The sequence below is a fragment of the Fistularia commersonii genome, chromosome 36 (genome assembly GCF_037954325.1).
Source record: "Fistularia commersonii isolate RoL2024-O1a breed Wild chromosome 36, RoL_Fcom_v1.0, whole genome shotgun sequence".
Taxonomy (NCBI): Eukaryota; Metazoa; Chordata; class Actinopteri; order Syngnathiformes; family Fistulariidae; genus Fistularia; species Fistularia commersonii.
The window spans coordinates 1,066,176-1,080,569 of record NC_141319.1 but is presented as its reverse complement, the minus strand read 5'-3'; the positions used below and the strand labels follow the sequence as shown (position 1 = coordinate 1,080,569).

The following is a 14,394-nucleotide window of genomic DNA, read 5'->3' as shown; positions in this document are numbered from 1 at the left end:
AGGCAAGGCGATAGCTGCCGGGCAACCGGGAATGGGGTGGGGGCTGGGCTCACATTGTGCCGACCGAGGGGGCCAATGGAGCTGGTGAGGCTGGCATGGCAGCTGCTTGGCATTCAGCTGGGTCAACGCTGGCCCCCCTTTCTTTAATTAGCCACTCCGCAGCCCCCCCACCCACCCCTTCAGCAACGATCTGTGTTTGCTGTCACTAATGACTTGACTAATGAGGCAGTTAGTGTCCGCTGGACTAATAGTGAGGCATTGAGAAGGTGAATGATGGGTCAGTGTCGGCCTGCTGGGGCCCGCTTTATCAGCCCTGCCCAAACGTCCCAACCCCAACCCACCCCCTAGCCCCATTACTGGCTGGGACGGGGTCAGACAGATAAAGAGCTCTGCAGTGGCCCGACTCTCAGCTCGCCGCGGTCAGGCTGCGGGGTCATGGTAGCCGTCTGTCACCGGCTGATAACGCGGAAAATCCACAGCCGCAGCTGACTCATTAGCATTGGAGGTATCAATGATGCGCATTAATGCCTTGCCGTTTGCGGCATAAATCCACCTTCTGGCGAAGATTACAGAGGAAAAGTTTGACAGCATTCATTGTCCGACTGTCGATTGTTGTTTTATCTGCTTGTTCCTATCGGCAGAAACAAGGTCAGTCGCTGAGAAATGACAACCAATCAGGTTTCTTATTGCCTTTCAGTGTCATTCCTAGGGAGTGATGTAATTCATCAGGAAACAAATAATTACATTAGCAACCTTTGGACTCCAAGGAACATCATCTGTATTTTCGTCACACCTATCACAATTGATTTAGTCTCATTTTTTGCATTCATGTAAAGTCCTGCGTCTCGGTTGAAATAATCTATAGAATGAAAGTAGGAGGAGCTCAAACACGTCACAATAAGATGCCATCACACACACAAACCAAAATAGGATTAATCCCTCTGCCAAAAATGGACTATATTGAATAGATTTGGCAGAAATATATGTGAGGTATCTATTAAATTTCAAATAATAACTTTATAAGACATCACTCCTTCTTATTTTTGTTGCGGGCTGAATTACTAGTATTAGTATTATCCATCCATCCATCCATCCATCCATCCATCCATCCATCTTCCGCCACTTGTCCTCCACTCAGGGTTGCAGGAGATGCCGGAGCCTATCCCAGCTGTCATGGGGCGAGAGGCGGGGTTCACCCTGGACTGGTCTCCAGTCAAGCGCAGGGCAACATACAAAGACACACAACATTCACTCGCTCACTCATTTGGGGCAATTTTCCCAAATTTTTCCAATTAACCTGCTGCATGTTTTTAGAATGTGGGAGGAAACTAGAGGAAACCCATGCAGACACGGGGAGAACATGCAAAGTCCACACAGAAAGATAATTTCAGTAATGAATATATACAATTATTTATTCTATTAACCAGTCTTCTTTTTAACTGGATGTAGTTTGACCAAATTCTTTATTTTGAACAAGGTGATGAATGCATCCTGAAGAAATGTATACAAAATGTTAAAATGTGATGTTTATATTTGTTTTATATATGCATATAAACTTTATATAAACTTATATATTAAAGTAGAATGTCCAAAGAAAGTTTTTCTGTTTCTTGTCATTACAAATTCAACATTCAAAGAAAATTAAATTATTTGCAGTATTGCTATTTTTCATGCCATACTGAACATTTGAGGCACCGATTCCAGAACCAAATTTACAAGCAGCATATACCAGTTTTTAAGCTTATTTTATGCATATTTAGGTTCTTTTAGATACCTCCACCTGTCTAGATATTCCATCACCTGTTCTCTGCTCTCACTACCGATCACAAGGTCATCTGCAAACATCATGGTACATTGAGATTCCGGTCTAACCTCATCTGTCAGCCTGTCCATCACCATTACAAACAAGAAGGGCCTCAGAGCTGATCTCTGATGTAGTCCCACCTGAAACTCTTTGTCATGCCTACAGTACTCTGCACCCACCACTGTCCCCCCAGCTCGCACACATGTACTGCACAATTGTAACATACTCCTCTGCCACTCCAGGCTTCCTCATACAACGTCAGAGTTCCTTTCTCAACACCCTGTCGTATGCTTTTTCTTGGTCTACGAAGGCACAATGCAGCTCTCTCTGACCTTCTCTGTACTTCTCTACCAGCATACTTAAAGCAAATACTGCATGTGTTGTACTCCTTACAATATTTTAAAATAAAACAAGTGAATAGGAGTTACTGTGTTTGTATGATACATGGTGAGTTCACTTGACCAGCTCTGTTATTCCAGGATAAATAATCATCCAGTCGCAGATATAACCTAAAGCGTGAGGGATGTATAATTACGTCTCCTTTCACTCTGCATGCGTGTCATCTTAGCTGAGTGAAATATAAGATTGGCTCCTGCAGAGTGCCAGGGGCCCGGCGCTGCAGATTTGTGGCGATAATTTCGCGGTCGTTAATTTGTCGAGATGCAGTGATAAGGAGAGGCGGGGGAGAGGGTGCAGGAGGCGATCAGAGACCCGGGCTTGATAAGGCCGGACACCGTGAGATGAGAACAGGCTGCTGGTTTACCAAAGGCTGGCGCTCTTCTTATCGGCTGAATGACGCCCTGCGGGCTGCAAACAAAGGAATCCATTTGCATCACAAACAGCGTTTTTTTTTTTTTTTTTTACACAGACCGAAAACTCGCAGTCAGAAGACCCACCTGGGATGCTTTCAGGGCTACAAATGTTTCACTGGGGTATAAATGTTCCTCAACCGGATTTTATTTAGTGGATTTCAAGGATATTAAATTCTTACCGACATACAAGAAGAGTGTCAGGAGGGCTAGAAAAAATCAATGCATCAAAAAAAAAGAGTCATATGTTCAGTTTCCTAAATAATTACTTGGAAGAAAAGAATTTTTAAAATAATCTTTGTTTTTCATGGAGTGTTTATGGTCAGTATTGCATGATAAGTTTTGTTTCAGTTTGGGATTGCATTTTTTTCCTGTTGAAAATAATAGAGAATGACACTAGACTCTTAATTAAAGACTGCTCAAAAAAATAAAGGGAACACTTGAACAACACAATGTAACTCCAAGTCAATCACACTTCTGTGAAATCATAGTGTCCACTCAGGAAGCAACACAGATTCATTTTGACTTGTTTTAAGGACATTACATCAAAGTTGAATCAGCCTGGAGTTTGTTTTTACACTTTAATTTTGAGTGTGATTCCTAATCCAGACCTCCATGGGTTGATACAATTGATTTCCATTGATCATTTTTGTGTGATTTTGTTGTCAGCACATTCAACTGTGTAAAGAGCAAAGTATTTCATAAGAATATTTCATTCATTTAGATCTAGGATGTGTTTTTTAAGTGCTCCCTTTATTTTTTTGAGCAGTGTATTTTGGGTAATTCAAACGATTCCCCTGACAATTCAGATACCTTTGACAACCAGCTGCACCGCATGAAAATTCAACATCACAATGCACAATTCAACAGTACGATGAATAGGAGCCACGATGACGATCAAATTCCTCTTAAATTTCTTGTTTTTTGAATGGAGTTCCGGCTGGGCTTGGACCACAGTTTTACCCAAAGTTTACGTTCAGCAGCCGAAGCAGCAGCTCGTAGTTAGTCAGCTACATCAGTGTGTTTGTGGTGCAGAAAATAGAGAATTCAGTTGTGACACTTCAGATTAATTGTATTTATACTATTGAGTCAAAATAATAAAAGTTTGTGCGTCAAAAAGAGCATCCTTCCCCTCCCTCTTGGGCCCTCTATGAGCATTGTGTTTAATAAATGATCTGTGTAGGCGCCCTCATGTTGTTGATGTCGCTTGTTCCGCAGCCCTCACCTGAGGTTCAACAATCTCTCCCTCGTCTCGACGCACGGTTTCCCTGGCGACCACGACTGCAAGGGCAATTTTCTGTCCACGAGGTGAGCGGGGGCTGTGATGACATCACTAAAGAGGGGCGTGTAGTGGTATCTCAGTTTTTAGCAGCGGGAGGTTGTACGGGAGGTTGTTTAAGGCGAGCGCTCTTTGTCCTTCAGTCACGCCTACACCAGCGGTGACCTGGCACAGATGCCTCTGCACTCCTACGTCACCATGATCACGGGCAAGATGGTCGGGATCAACAGGAAGTCCAAGCACCTCTTGCTGTCCAGCGGCGGGAAGGTTCCTTACGACCACCTTGTCCTCTGCACGGGATTGCAGTACCAGGTGGAGTACCCTACATTCACAGGAACAATTAAAATTATTCATTAATACACAGGACAAGATGTTACTGTCCCTTGTGTCAATATCCAACGTAGAACACATCTAGAAGCCCAATTCAGATTATAAAGAAGCTAACCAGCGCTGCAGTAAAACAACAAGCAAGCTAACAAACAATATACATCACCAATCACCAATATATCACCAATTATCTAGTTTGAAGCATGCTGTTGGGGTTTTCGAGTGGGCGACTTCCTTCACCAATGTTCCGTTAAGTTAAAATACAAAACCCAAAAGAAGGCTAACGAAATCCAGCGTCCTGGAAACACCCCCTTCCATGCTACATGGCCAATCTACAATCAATCAATCCTACCTTAGCTACCTCCCTGGCTACCATGCTAAAAACCATGGCAGCCCACTTCTACAGGCCGTACCCCGGTTATCAAACCTCGCTGCTCGACATCCGCTGCCATCTCAGTATAACTAGCTGCTTACTTACTTTCGATAAACTCGACCATCCCCTATATCCCAGACCATAACATTTCCAGGTGTAGCCTGTGCTAACTATATGCTAGGATAACCGTCTGCTCATTCAGGTCAGTCATCAACTCCCTAGCTCTGCCTTAGCTGCCTGAACGTTTTGCCTGAACCTAAACGGTCCTATGTCGTCTCCCTCACATACAAAGTGAATCTGCCGAGCCGCCTCATAAGCAACTACAGAGTTTGCACGTTTTTCCTCAACTGCTGCTGCCAAACAGCAGTTCGGGAAATAGATTGGGGGTTTTATCTATACCTAAACATATTAATCAGAAGGTTTTAGACGGAGCCCTGAGGATCTCATTCAAGGCATGCGTCATTATTAATTTACGATAAACGTCGCTTTCTCTCCATTGATGTTTGAAGAAAATGTACCGGTGTCACTCAGTGCAGCCATGGCTGGAGGTTGGAGCCAAGATACCAGTAAACACTCACAAAGCCCAATCAAGCGGTTTTGTCCCGATAAGCTAACCATGCAGCGGCCGAGCAGCACGTCGCCTCGGACCGTGGCCCTGAATTAGCCTTGCAGACCCTCTCTGGTTGTGTCGAGCGGCCAACCTCTTTGTCCGTCATTGTAATTTGCCCAGCCGCTTTCACTTTTGACGGTACTCATACGCCACGTCCTCTCAGCTTCCATGTCCCACCGGCGTGGATCTGACCCTGCCCATCTCCAGCAGCCAGCTGCAGGCTCCACCCTCTCCTAGCCGTTACTCTGGACTGGTGCCATCCAATCTCTTCACCCTCAATGACCTGCACGACTGCAAGGAGGCTCGCCGCTGGCTCAAGAATAATTTTGTCAAACGCAGGGGTAAGTGAGATGGACGCCGGGACCGTACGTGGCCATGCCTGTGCACAGACATGTGCAACACCTATGATGAATCAGACATGTGCAACACCTACGATGAATCTGCAGCCGTTTGCCATCATGAAGCCTGTTAGCATTGAAGTGCTTCGCTATAATTAGCAACTCATTAACAGCCTCCATTCAGCCAACACGACCAACATCATCATGTAACCTGCTTTCTCAGGTTTTTCAAAACAAACAATAAACAAAAAATGAATCCACTCTCTTAAGGAAGGGTGTGGCAGTGTTTTTTTTATTTTGTTCGTACAAATTAACGGATCCCCTTTAATCATCCCAACGTGGGGAAATTTCAATTTTCACACAGCAGAAAGTGGATATTACTAAGATATATAAATACCACAAAAAAAAATAAAGAATATAAAAAAACATATTATCAGTATCATCATGTGCATAAGAGGCAACTAGCAGTGTACAATGATTACAGCAGCAACACCTATGGGTGTGTGGGTGAATTGAATTAATGGATGAATTAAAGAATGAATGAAAGGGGTCTACTGAGAGCAGAACAGGGTGTCAAACAGCCAAAAAGCAGCAGGAAGGAAGGACCTGTGAAATCCCTCCCTCACTCACTTGGGTTGAAGGAGCTGCTCAGTGCTGCAAAGATGTTCTGCATGGGGTGGAAGATGATAGCGTCTTTATTAAAATGTTTCCCAGTAACAGAAAGAAAGGGACGAATTGAAAGCGACACGTACCGGAGAAGACCTTGAAAAGATTCAGAAAAGACATCTTATCTCACACCCGCTCACATCTAAAACTAGTTTTCAGAGTTTTAAGTCTGATTTAAGTCTGGTTATTTATAATACTACACCTGAATTCTTTCAGCATTTTTTGTTTTCCCCTACTATTCAATGTTCTCATTGGGTTTCACTAATCTTCTCAGATTTAAAACGCCGTTTCTCGTGGAACCATTTAAGGTGACAGTTATCACAGTCATCTCGGTCATTATCATCATCACCATCATCATTATCATCTTTGCATTTATTTTGAGCTCCTTCTTGTCTTTTTTGTCAAATCCTCTTTGTAAAGTAATTCAGACAGCTTGCAGGTGAAAATTAGGCGCCTCTGTACCTGTGAGATTTTTCTTAAAAGAATGAAGGAAAATTTGACACCTGCCTTTTTTCACTCTTTGAGGTCCTCAAGTTATTTCCCTTCCTTGTGGAATAAAAATAGAAATATGTGAGCTTATAGGCCACATGCTGAGGTAGTGACGACCGTTTCCTGTCAGTCTGGAGGCTTCAGGCAGCAGGCCTGAGCCTTTCAGCACCGCGGACAGAGACACTGACCAAGTAATAGAATTTGGAGCTCTGAGAACGTCACAGTAACGTCACTGAAAACGTCAATGCTCACTGTTATTCATTCATTCACGCTAGAGACAAACATTCACTCTGTCATTCACACATCATATCAACAAATGAACATTCACTCACTCATTCACATGTCATATAAAGACAGAAAAAACAATGTCTGTGGAGGTTCCCGGTCATCCGGTGCATGGTGAATTCTTGTCCAAATCCTCTCGTAGCAGCCGGGCCGGTCCCATAGGCTTCTTCAATTCTGGAGAAACGAAAGAACCTGAAGAAACAGAACATGAACTGAAGACGACTCTCAGATGAGGGCTGCAGTGTCCTCAAGTAAAGAAATTCAAGTCCAGTTGCTACAACAAGAAGCTTATGGCAAGAAAACATACAACAAATAACTCTCTCATTAACAAGTCATATATAGACAACCATTCACTCTCTTGTTCATATGTCATATTGAGACATGTAATAACCATTCATACTCTCAGTCACTCATCATATCAACATACGAAGATTCACTCGTTCACACATTTTATATCGACGGGCAACTGTCCAATCTCTCACTGACACATCAGGGCAGGTTTGTGGACACCGGGGGGAAACCTGCGCAGACACAAGGAAAACATGGTAACGCCACACTGAAAGCCCACCAGTCGGAATCTAACCAGTGACCTTTTGCCACAAGGCGCAAGTGCGAACCACCGCACCAACTTTTTTCATGAGATCTGCATGTCACTGTTATATACACATTAATTCAATGAAATCGGGAAGTGGTTTGACTACTAAAACCCAGTCAGTTGTTGTTATCTCCCCCAGAGCTGCTGCTGTACCGCCGCCACACTAGTCTGAGGGATTATTTTTAGCAGAACGGATATGAACACGTGCTTCCCATCTCTATTTCCTCCAGAAAACGCCATTGTCTACGGAAACAGCATCGACGTCTTCACCACGGTGGAGACGCTCCTCGGCCTCGGCATCCAGGGGTCTCGCGTCCACCTTGTGCTCCCCCCTTGTGAGCCCGGCGCACTGCGCCTGGGAGACCAGGCCGTGGAGAGGGCGGTGACCGCCACCATGAAGGATGCAGGGGTCCATGTCCACCGCCGCTGCCTGCTGGCACAGATGAACCATGGCGAGAATCCCGATCCCCTAACGTCTGCGTCTTTTAGCACCGACTCCAAGCCCCTCCACCTGCCGTGCGGCGTGAGTCCGACTTCCTGCCAGCCTTTAAGACCTGAAATAATGGTGGTCGACAGCCAGAGTATCAGGCCGTCTCACTAGGAAGTTAATTTGGCTACTGGAAGATAGATGATGTTTTTGTATTTTTTTATATGAGCAGAATAATGTACATTGTTTCAGACACCAAATTGGAAAACCCTTTCCAAGTGATTAAAATTGGGAAATTTGTATAAGAGAGGAAATAACCTTCGATTTCTTGGGCAAGGAAACTTAATGGAAATCATTTCTTGTCAAAAATGCCAGACCCCCAGGGATCTGATGTTATCATATAATGTGTTCTTTGCCAACATATTTTTTGCAATTTATTTTACTTTATTTGTTAAATGTATTCTTATATTCATGTTTCTTTTTTCATTATTTTTTGATGTTTTGCTGTTTTTGCCTCCCAGGTGTTCATCAACCTCTCCAACAAAGGCGTCGACTACGACACTTTCAGCAGCATCAACAACTCCTTCCTGGTCTTTGATCGGAGGCTGGTCATAAACTCTGCCTTCAGCACCAGTGACCCGGCCATCTACGGAGCCGGGCCCCTCACCAAATTCTCCCGCAGCTACTATAGCGACGAGTGGTCCCATGGCAACTTCAACTCCAAGGAGGTGGGTCAGGACCTGGCAGCCACCATCCTGCCGCTCTTCGACCCAACGCTGGAGCCTGCCGATGAGTTGACTCCCGAAATGAATCACCTGGTGCCTCTTTACAAACACGCCAAGATCCAAGGTCCGTTCCAGGTTTTGCCCTGTTTTGTTGCGGAAAATTTGCTTGACAAATATGGCCGCCACACGCGCACCAATCGAACCAGTTATCTGTCTTGTATGTACTTGTAATGATGTCACACGTCATTGCGAAGGGCTGCCGGTTATTTTCTCTTCATTTCAAACCAAAATTATTCAGTTTCATCTGTTTAGGGGAGATTTATTGCATGAGAGGCAATTATGATATTGATATTAAATATGGGGAGGTTGTGACAGTAAATTGCTGGCTCCTTACCCTTTAAAAATGAGCAAAACATTAATTTTAAATTTTCAAGTATATGAAAATCATGAAAAATTGCTTAAGTCTTATGATGAAATGAATCGAAAAAATTCCTGAAAAAATGAAGAAATTCCATTAAATGAGCACCAAAAAAGGTATTAAAGAATTCCCCTGAAATGTTTGACGATCATAAAGAAATACATTTAAATAATCAGGAGGTGAACAGGAAGTTCACCAGAAATACAAGGACAAGAATGAATAGGCAGAAATGTACACATCTGAGGAACAGTATTTTAAAAAAAGTAACTTGAATCCACATTGATGGACTTAAAATCACAAAGGAATGTATTTTCTGTTCCAATTTTTCATTTAAAAACACACACATTTTTTTTATTTTCAATCTTTGTTCCTCAGTTACAAAAACATTTTCCCGTTGAGTCGTCCTAAACTCACCTTTTTCCGTGACTCAACCTTTTTTTGTTTTTTTGTTTCTTTAAATTTAACATACGGACTTAAATTCACAAAGCAGTGCATTTTCTGATCTGAATTTACATTTAACAGCACTTTAAGATTGAATTCTCACTTTAAATCTAACAGACTTCAAATCACAAAGGAATGTATTTTCTGATCTCATTATTCATTTAAAAACACTTAAAAAAAAAACATTTATATTTATGAGTCTTTAATTTTCTTTAAAATGTTTTCTTCAAATCGAACATCTGTCTTTCAATGGATCATTCCTTCGCACCCATGGTCGTGTCTGGTCCCTTCGTCGGGGACCGCCCGTGCTCCGCAGATGTTTTATTTTCCCGGAACGCCGCCATCCTTGTGGCCGCCGCGCGTCCAAGTTATTGTGAGCACGACAATGGCCCTTTTTTGTGTGTTTGTTTGCTTGCTTGCCGCCGTTGCGCATTCAACGGCAAACCAAGGCCGGCTGCTCGGGTTACATCAGTGTGGCGGGTGTGTATCTCCCCTGGCAGGGGAATAGGAGATGCCATATCGCCGCCTCCCATCGCTGTTCATTGCCTCTGCTCTGTTTTCTCTCTGTGGATGGATGCCGGTGTGTCTGCCATTGTGCCGGAACCGCTGCTTTCTTCGGCTCTGAAATTGCACTTTTTTTTTAATTTCTTCCCATTGTCAAGGCACCGCTTAATTTGATTTGACCCAGTTCAATACAAACTGACATTCTTTTTTTAAAAATTGTAATTACTGACATGCGTAGCTTGAAAATGTCAGACAATAGAGAGGATTTACCGCAATAACATGCTGAAGTACAAGGTCATCTTCAGATTTCCTGTTTGTCCAGCCAACAGACAGAATCTGATGGTTCGGATATAAAACAGACAAAACACAAAGAGAGCCACTGTATTATTATCAATATCCCAAAATGAAAGCCTCGACAACTGATGAAATCACTGAAAGTAGCTTTCAGGCGTCATGTGTCGGATCAAGGTAGGAGGATGCTGGAGGTTGGCAGGAGGCCTAAAGAGAGGATTCATGGACAAAGTGAAAGAAGACATGGAGATAGTTTGTGGAACAGCGGACCGGGCGTGGACAGGGTATAAAGTTCCAGTTTTGGTAGCTTCAGGATTAGATCTCTGCTCTTTCAGGTGTTGTGGTTCTGTTGGCTTGATCAGTCCGCGATCTCCAGCTCTCGCTGAAGTGATTTACAGCCCAATGTGAAGGATCGGCCCCTCCGAATCTGAGGCCATGATTCTCAGTCAGAAGCAGGTGGAGTGTCCCCTCTTGGTTGGGGATGAGGTCTTGCCCCAAGTAGAGGAGTTCAAATGTCTCGAGTTCTGAGTGTGGGGGTAGGGATGGAGCAAGACATTGGTCTGTGATGGGGAAGAACGAGCTGAGCCAGAAGCCGGAGCTCTATCGATGGATCTACGTTGCCACCCTCACCTATGGACATGAGCTGTCCGTAGTGGCATAGTGGCTAGAGACCATGTCTCTAGGCTGGCCTGGGAACGCCTTGCGATCCCGCCGGAAGAGCCCAACCTAGTGGCCAGAGAGAGGGAGGTCTGGGCCTCTCTGCTTCTGTGATCTGACCCCGGGTATACCAGTAGAGGGATGAAGCTAGTTGGTGTGAGAGCAGGGGATGCAGAGGAGAGGGTTAAATGGAGGGGGATGATTTGCTGCAGCAACCCCTGAAGGGTGCAGCCTGAAGGGGAAGAAATAGGAGAGGCAGTGAAGTGAAGAAACAAATTGGCGTACTGCAAGTCCATCCAAGAAAAGAGGACTTACTTTATCAATCATCTTATTTATTTTGCTTGTTGACTCAGCCTCTGCTTGTTTTCTTTATTTTTTAAAAACATCGTCATGGCCCCTTGTGTTGCTTTAGATTAGACAACAAAACTGGTCAGGAGTTCAGCCAACAACACCAATGGTCAGGTTAAGACCACAGATTTAGATGACAGTTACTTGACTGGTTTGGGCAACATCACTCCTACCTACAACTAACCATTTTCTTATTTGCCGCCCTCACGGAGAACACAAGCACTCTTAAGAGTGATAATGTTTTCACACAAACGGTTTTCGGAACAGTAACACCTCCCGCTCCTTGAGACTGGAGAGGTAACGTGAGGTGAGTGCAAGCACACAGGACAGGATAAGACGCATTGGGTCACGAGTTTTCCGCCTACCCTCAGGAGGGAAGCTGCCGGGGGGATTCAACTACCTGCACGTCACCAAACCATCTGCCTCCAACCAGTCGCCTCCCGGGGTTAAACATGTACGTATGTATGCTCTCTGACTTGTGGACTCAAGCCAAGCCAATCCACTGTTTTATTGGCCCGACCATTTTTTTTGTCCATCTGAAACAGCACGACATCGTGACGGGGCGAGTGGAGACCGGGAACTACTTCTGCTTGCACCTGGACTCGTACGAGCGGGTAGAGACTCTGACCTGCCTGTCGCTCAAGCCCCTTCCCGTCTGCAACTACCTGAGTCTGTTTGGGAAGCATGAGCAGCTGCTGGGCCAGCTGATGCTGCGGTACCATCAGGGCCTGATCCATGACCTGTACAGGTGAGGAACCATGGGATGGCCTAATGATGACGGGAAATCCATATTTAGTTATCAAGTCGAACATTTGGGAAATCCTGACAGGAAGTGACTGAACCATGCTAAAAAAATTACATCACGGTTTCTGACATTAGGTGCTTTCACAATGGGAACTTTTTGCAGTTGCCAGAACCTTTTCAAGAACTAGGCTGTTTTTTTGTGCTTTTGGACAGCATTGGACCGTGGACCTCGGTTCCCAGAACTTTTTTAGCTTCTTCTAAGAGGCTGGGTCTTTTTACATTTCCATAGGAACTCCTGCGATGTAGTGCTTGATGGAACTCATACGCAGCGCCCATTATCAGATACTGTTTGGGGACCGCCATTTTTAAAGAACTACTGTGGTCAATGGTCAGCTGTTTTCTTGAGACTCGCAACAATAATGGACAATGGCAGCGAGAACCAACGAAGACGTCCAAACTCTTCTTACCTGCTACTCCGGGGAAGGGTTTGTACAGCTCACAGCAGAACATAACATTTTCACCAAAATAAGTACGGAGTTAGCTAATGGCGTGCTTTTCACAAGGCAAAGCAGTGCAGGGGAGAACACATCAACCCATTTGGCAGTCCCTTGGTTATGTTTCCCGCCATAGAGAACGCGTATGCTGTGGCAGCTTCACTCTCCTCATTGTCCATATTGTCCTTCTCTTCCTTACTTTTGAGTCTAGCGTTTAAGGTATACAGCACAGATGCTTGCATCAAACTAGTCCCTTACTGCCTTTGCAAATACAAAACTAAAAGGTTCCCCTCTAGGCGGGTAGGAACTTGAAAATTATTCCAGCTGAACATTTTCTGAGCACTGTGTTCTCAGAAATTTTCTGTCCAAATATGGCTACTGTCAGAGACATCAGTGAGCTGCAGCCATCTTGATGAAAATGTTTGTTTTGATGATGATTTTGTTTGGACAGCCAGGCAGACCGACTTCTGTCAGAGAATAATTGTAAAGATATTAAATGGATATCATCATATTGTTGTAGACGTGGTTGTAGAGCCATGTTTTGGCCTCGAATAGGTATTCCGCAAGAATTTTTACTTTACTGTCCACGGTGAAGCCATATACATTGCTAGGGTGTTCATTGAGGAGAAAGCCATAAGGTAGTCGGGACAAAACAATAAATAATGAGCATAATTGGATAGTATGAAAGTAGAGGGATCGAAAGAGGTCTTCAATGAATTCTGAGCTCTGGCTTCAAGCCATGTTGGTCCTAATGGGCTTAAAAGTGTAATCTGAGTGGAAAAATATAACCAGTGGGGTTCTTTAAGGTCCCATTCTGGGGCCTCTTCTTCTTTCATCTCGCCCAGGTCATGGGATATTATAGGGGCTCTTCCTGTGTTTGATGTGTCTTATACTAACAATGCATTCCGATACTGCTCAGTGTTTTACCAAAAAAAAGTTGTATATTTTGATGGTTTATTTACTTCTGATGGCCTCTCTCAGGTAAGTGACCTTTCTTCAGCTGTCGTGCCTTTTTTGTTGACGGGGGGAAAGTTTGAGGCCTGGATGTTTACATCAGGGGCAACAAGTCGGGGCTGTCACCAGCAGGCGTCCCAGATAGATGTAAATATGGCTGCAAGGGGGGTAAACAGATGGCAGGTGTAAAAGTTTAAAATTGTAAACTTGTTCTATTTAAATGGTAGCTTTTGAGTCTTGAGAGAGAACATTAAGAAGTGGGAGGTGGGGGACCATCCCATAACCTCGCACGTGGACATGAAGGATGCTTCAGGGAGGCATTCAGGACATCGATGTCTTTTGTCCTCATGTTTTCTCTGTTTACTCATGTGACTTTGCTAAGTGTGTGTGTGTGTGTGTGTGTGTGTGTGTGTGTGTGTGTGTGTGTGTGTGTGTGTGTGCATGCGTGTTTGTCAAACAGCGGGTGACCTGCTTCTGAGGTTTCAATACAAATGACCCCCAGACATGGACAGCCATTGTGACCCCACCCACCCACCCCACGTCCCCCTGCCTCCTAATCTGTTTATGCAGCTACCCAATCTGTCTTTGTGGCGAGTCCGCGTCGGGACAAAGCCAAACCCCCCCAACTCCCTCCCCCCCCACCCCCACCCCACACACACACACACACACACACACCCTCCATCATATGCCCTGCCCCCTTGCCCCCCCACCGGAGACCCAGCCCTTGTCATGGCGCTCGGTCAGCTGACTCGTAAAGTCATTGTGGACGCTGACGGGGCATCCTAAGCAGTTAAAATAATTGATTGACCAGGAGAC

General features: G+C 44.6%; 1 protein-coding gene across 1 annotated transcript in view; it reads left to right on the top strand.

Moving 5' to 3' along the window:
- Positions 1 to 14,394, top strand: part of cfap61 (cilia and flagella associated protein 61) — a 42,019-nt gene that overhangs the window by 26,071 nt on the left and 1,554 nt on the right. Inside the window, exons 16-22 of the mRNA XM_086143017.1 lie at positions 3,832 to 3,921; positions 4,036 to 4,204; positions 5,366 to 5,543; positions 7,806 to 8,098; positions 8,524 to 8,851; positions 11,758 to 11,846; positions 11,935 to 12,134. Of these exons, the coding sequence (XP_085999143.1) occupies positions 3,832 to 3,921; positions 4,036 to 4,204; positions 5,366 to 5,543; positions 7,806 to 8,098; positions 8,524 to 8,851; positions 11,758 to 11,846; positions 11,935 to 12,134 (1,347 nt within the window). The remainder of the gene's footprint in view (positions 1 to 3,831; positions 3,922 to 4,035; positions 4,205 to 5,365; positions 5,544 to 7,805; positions 8,099 to 8,523; positions 8,852 to 11,757; positions 11,847 to 11,934; positions 12,135 to 14,394) is intronic.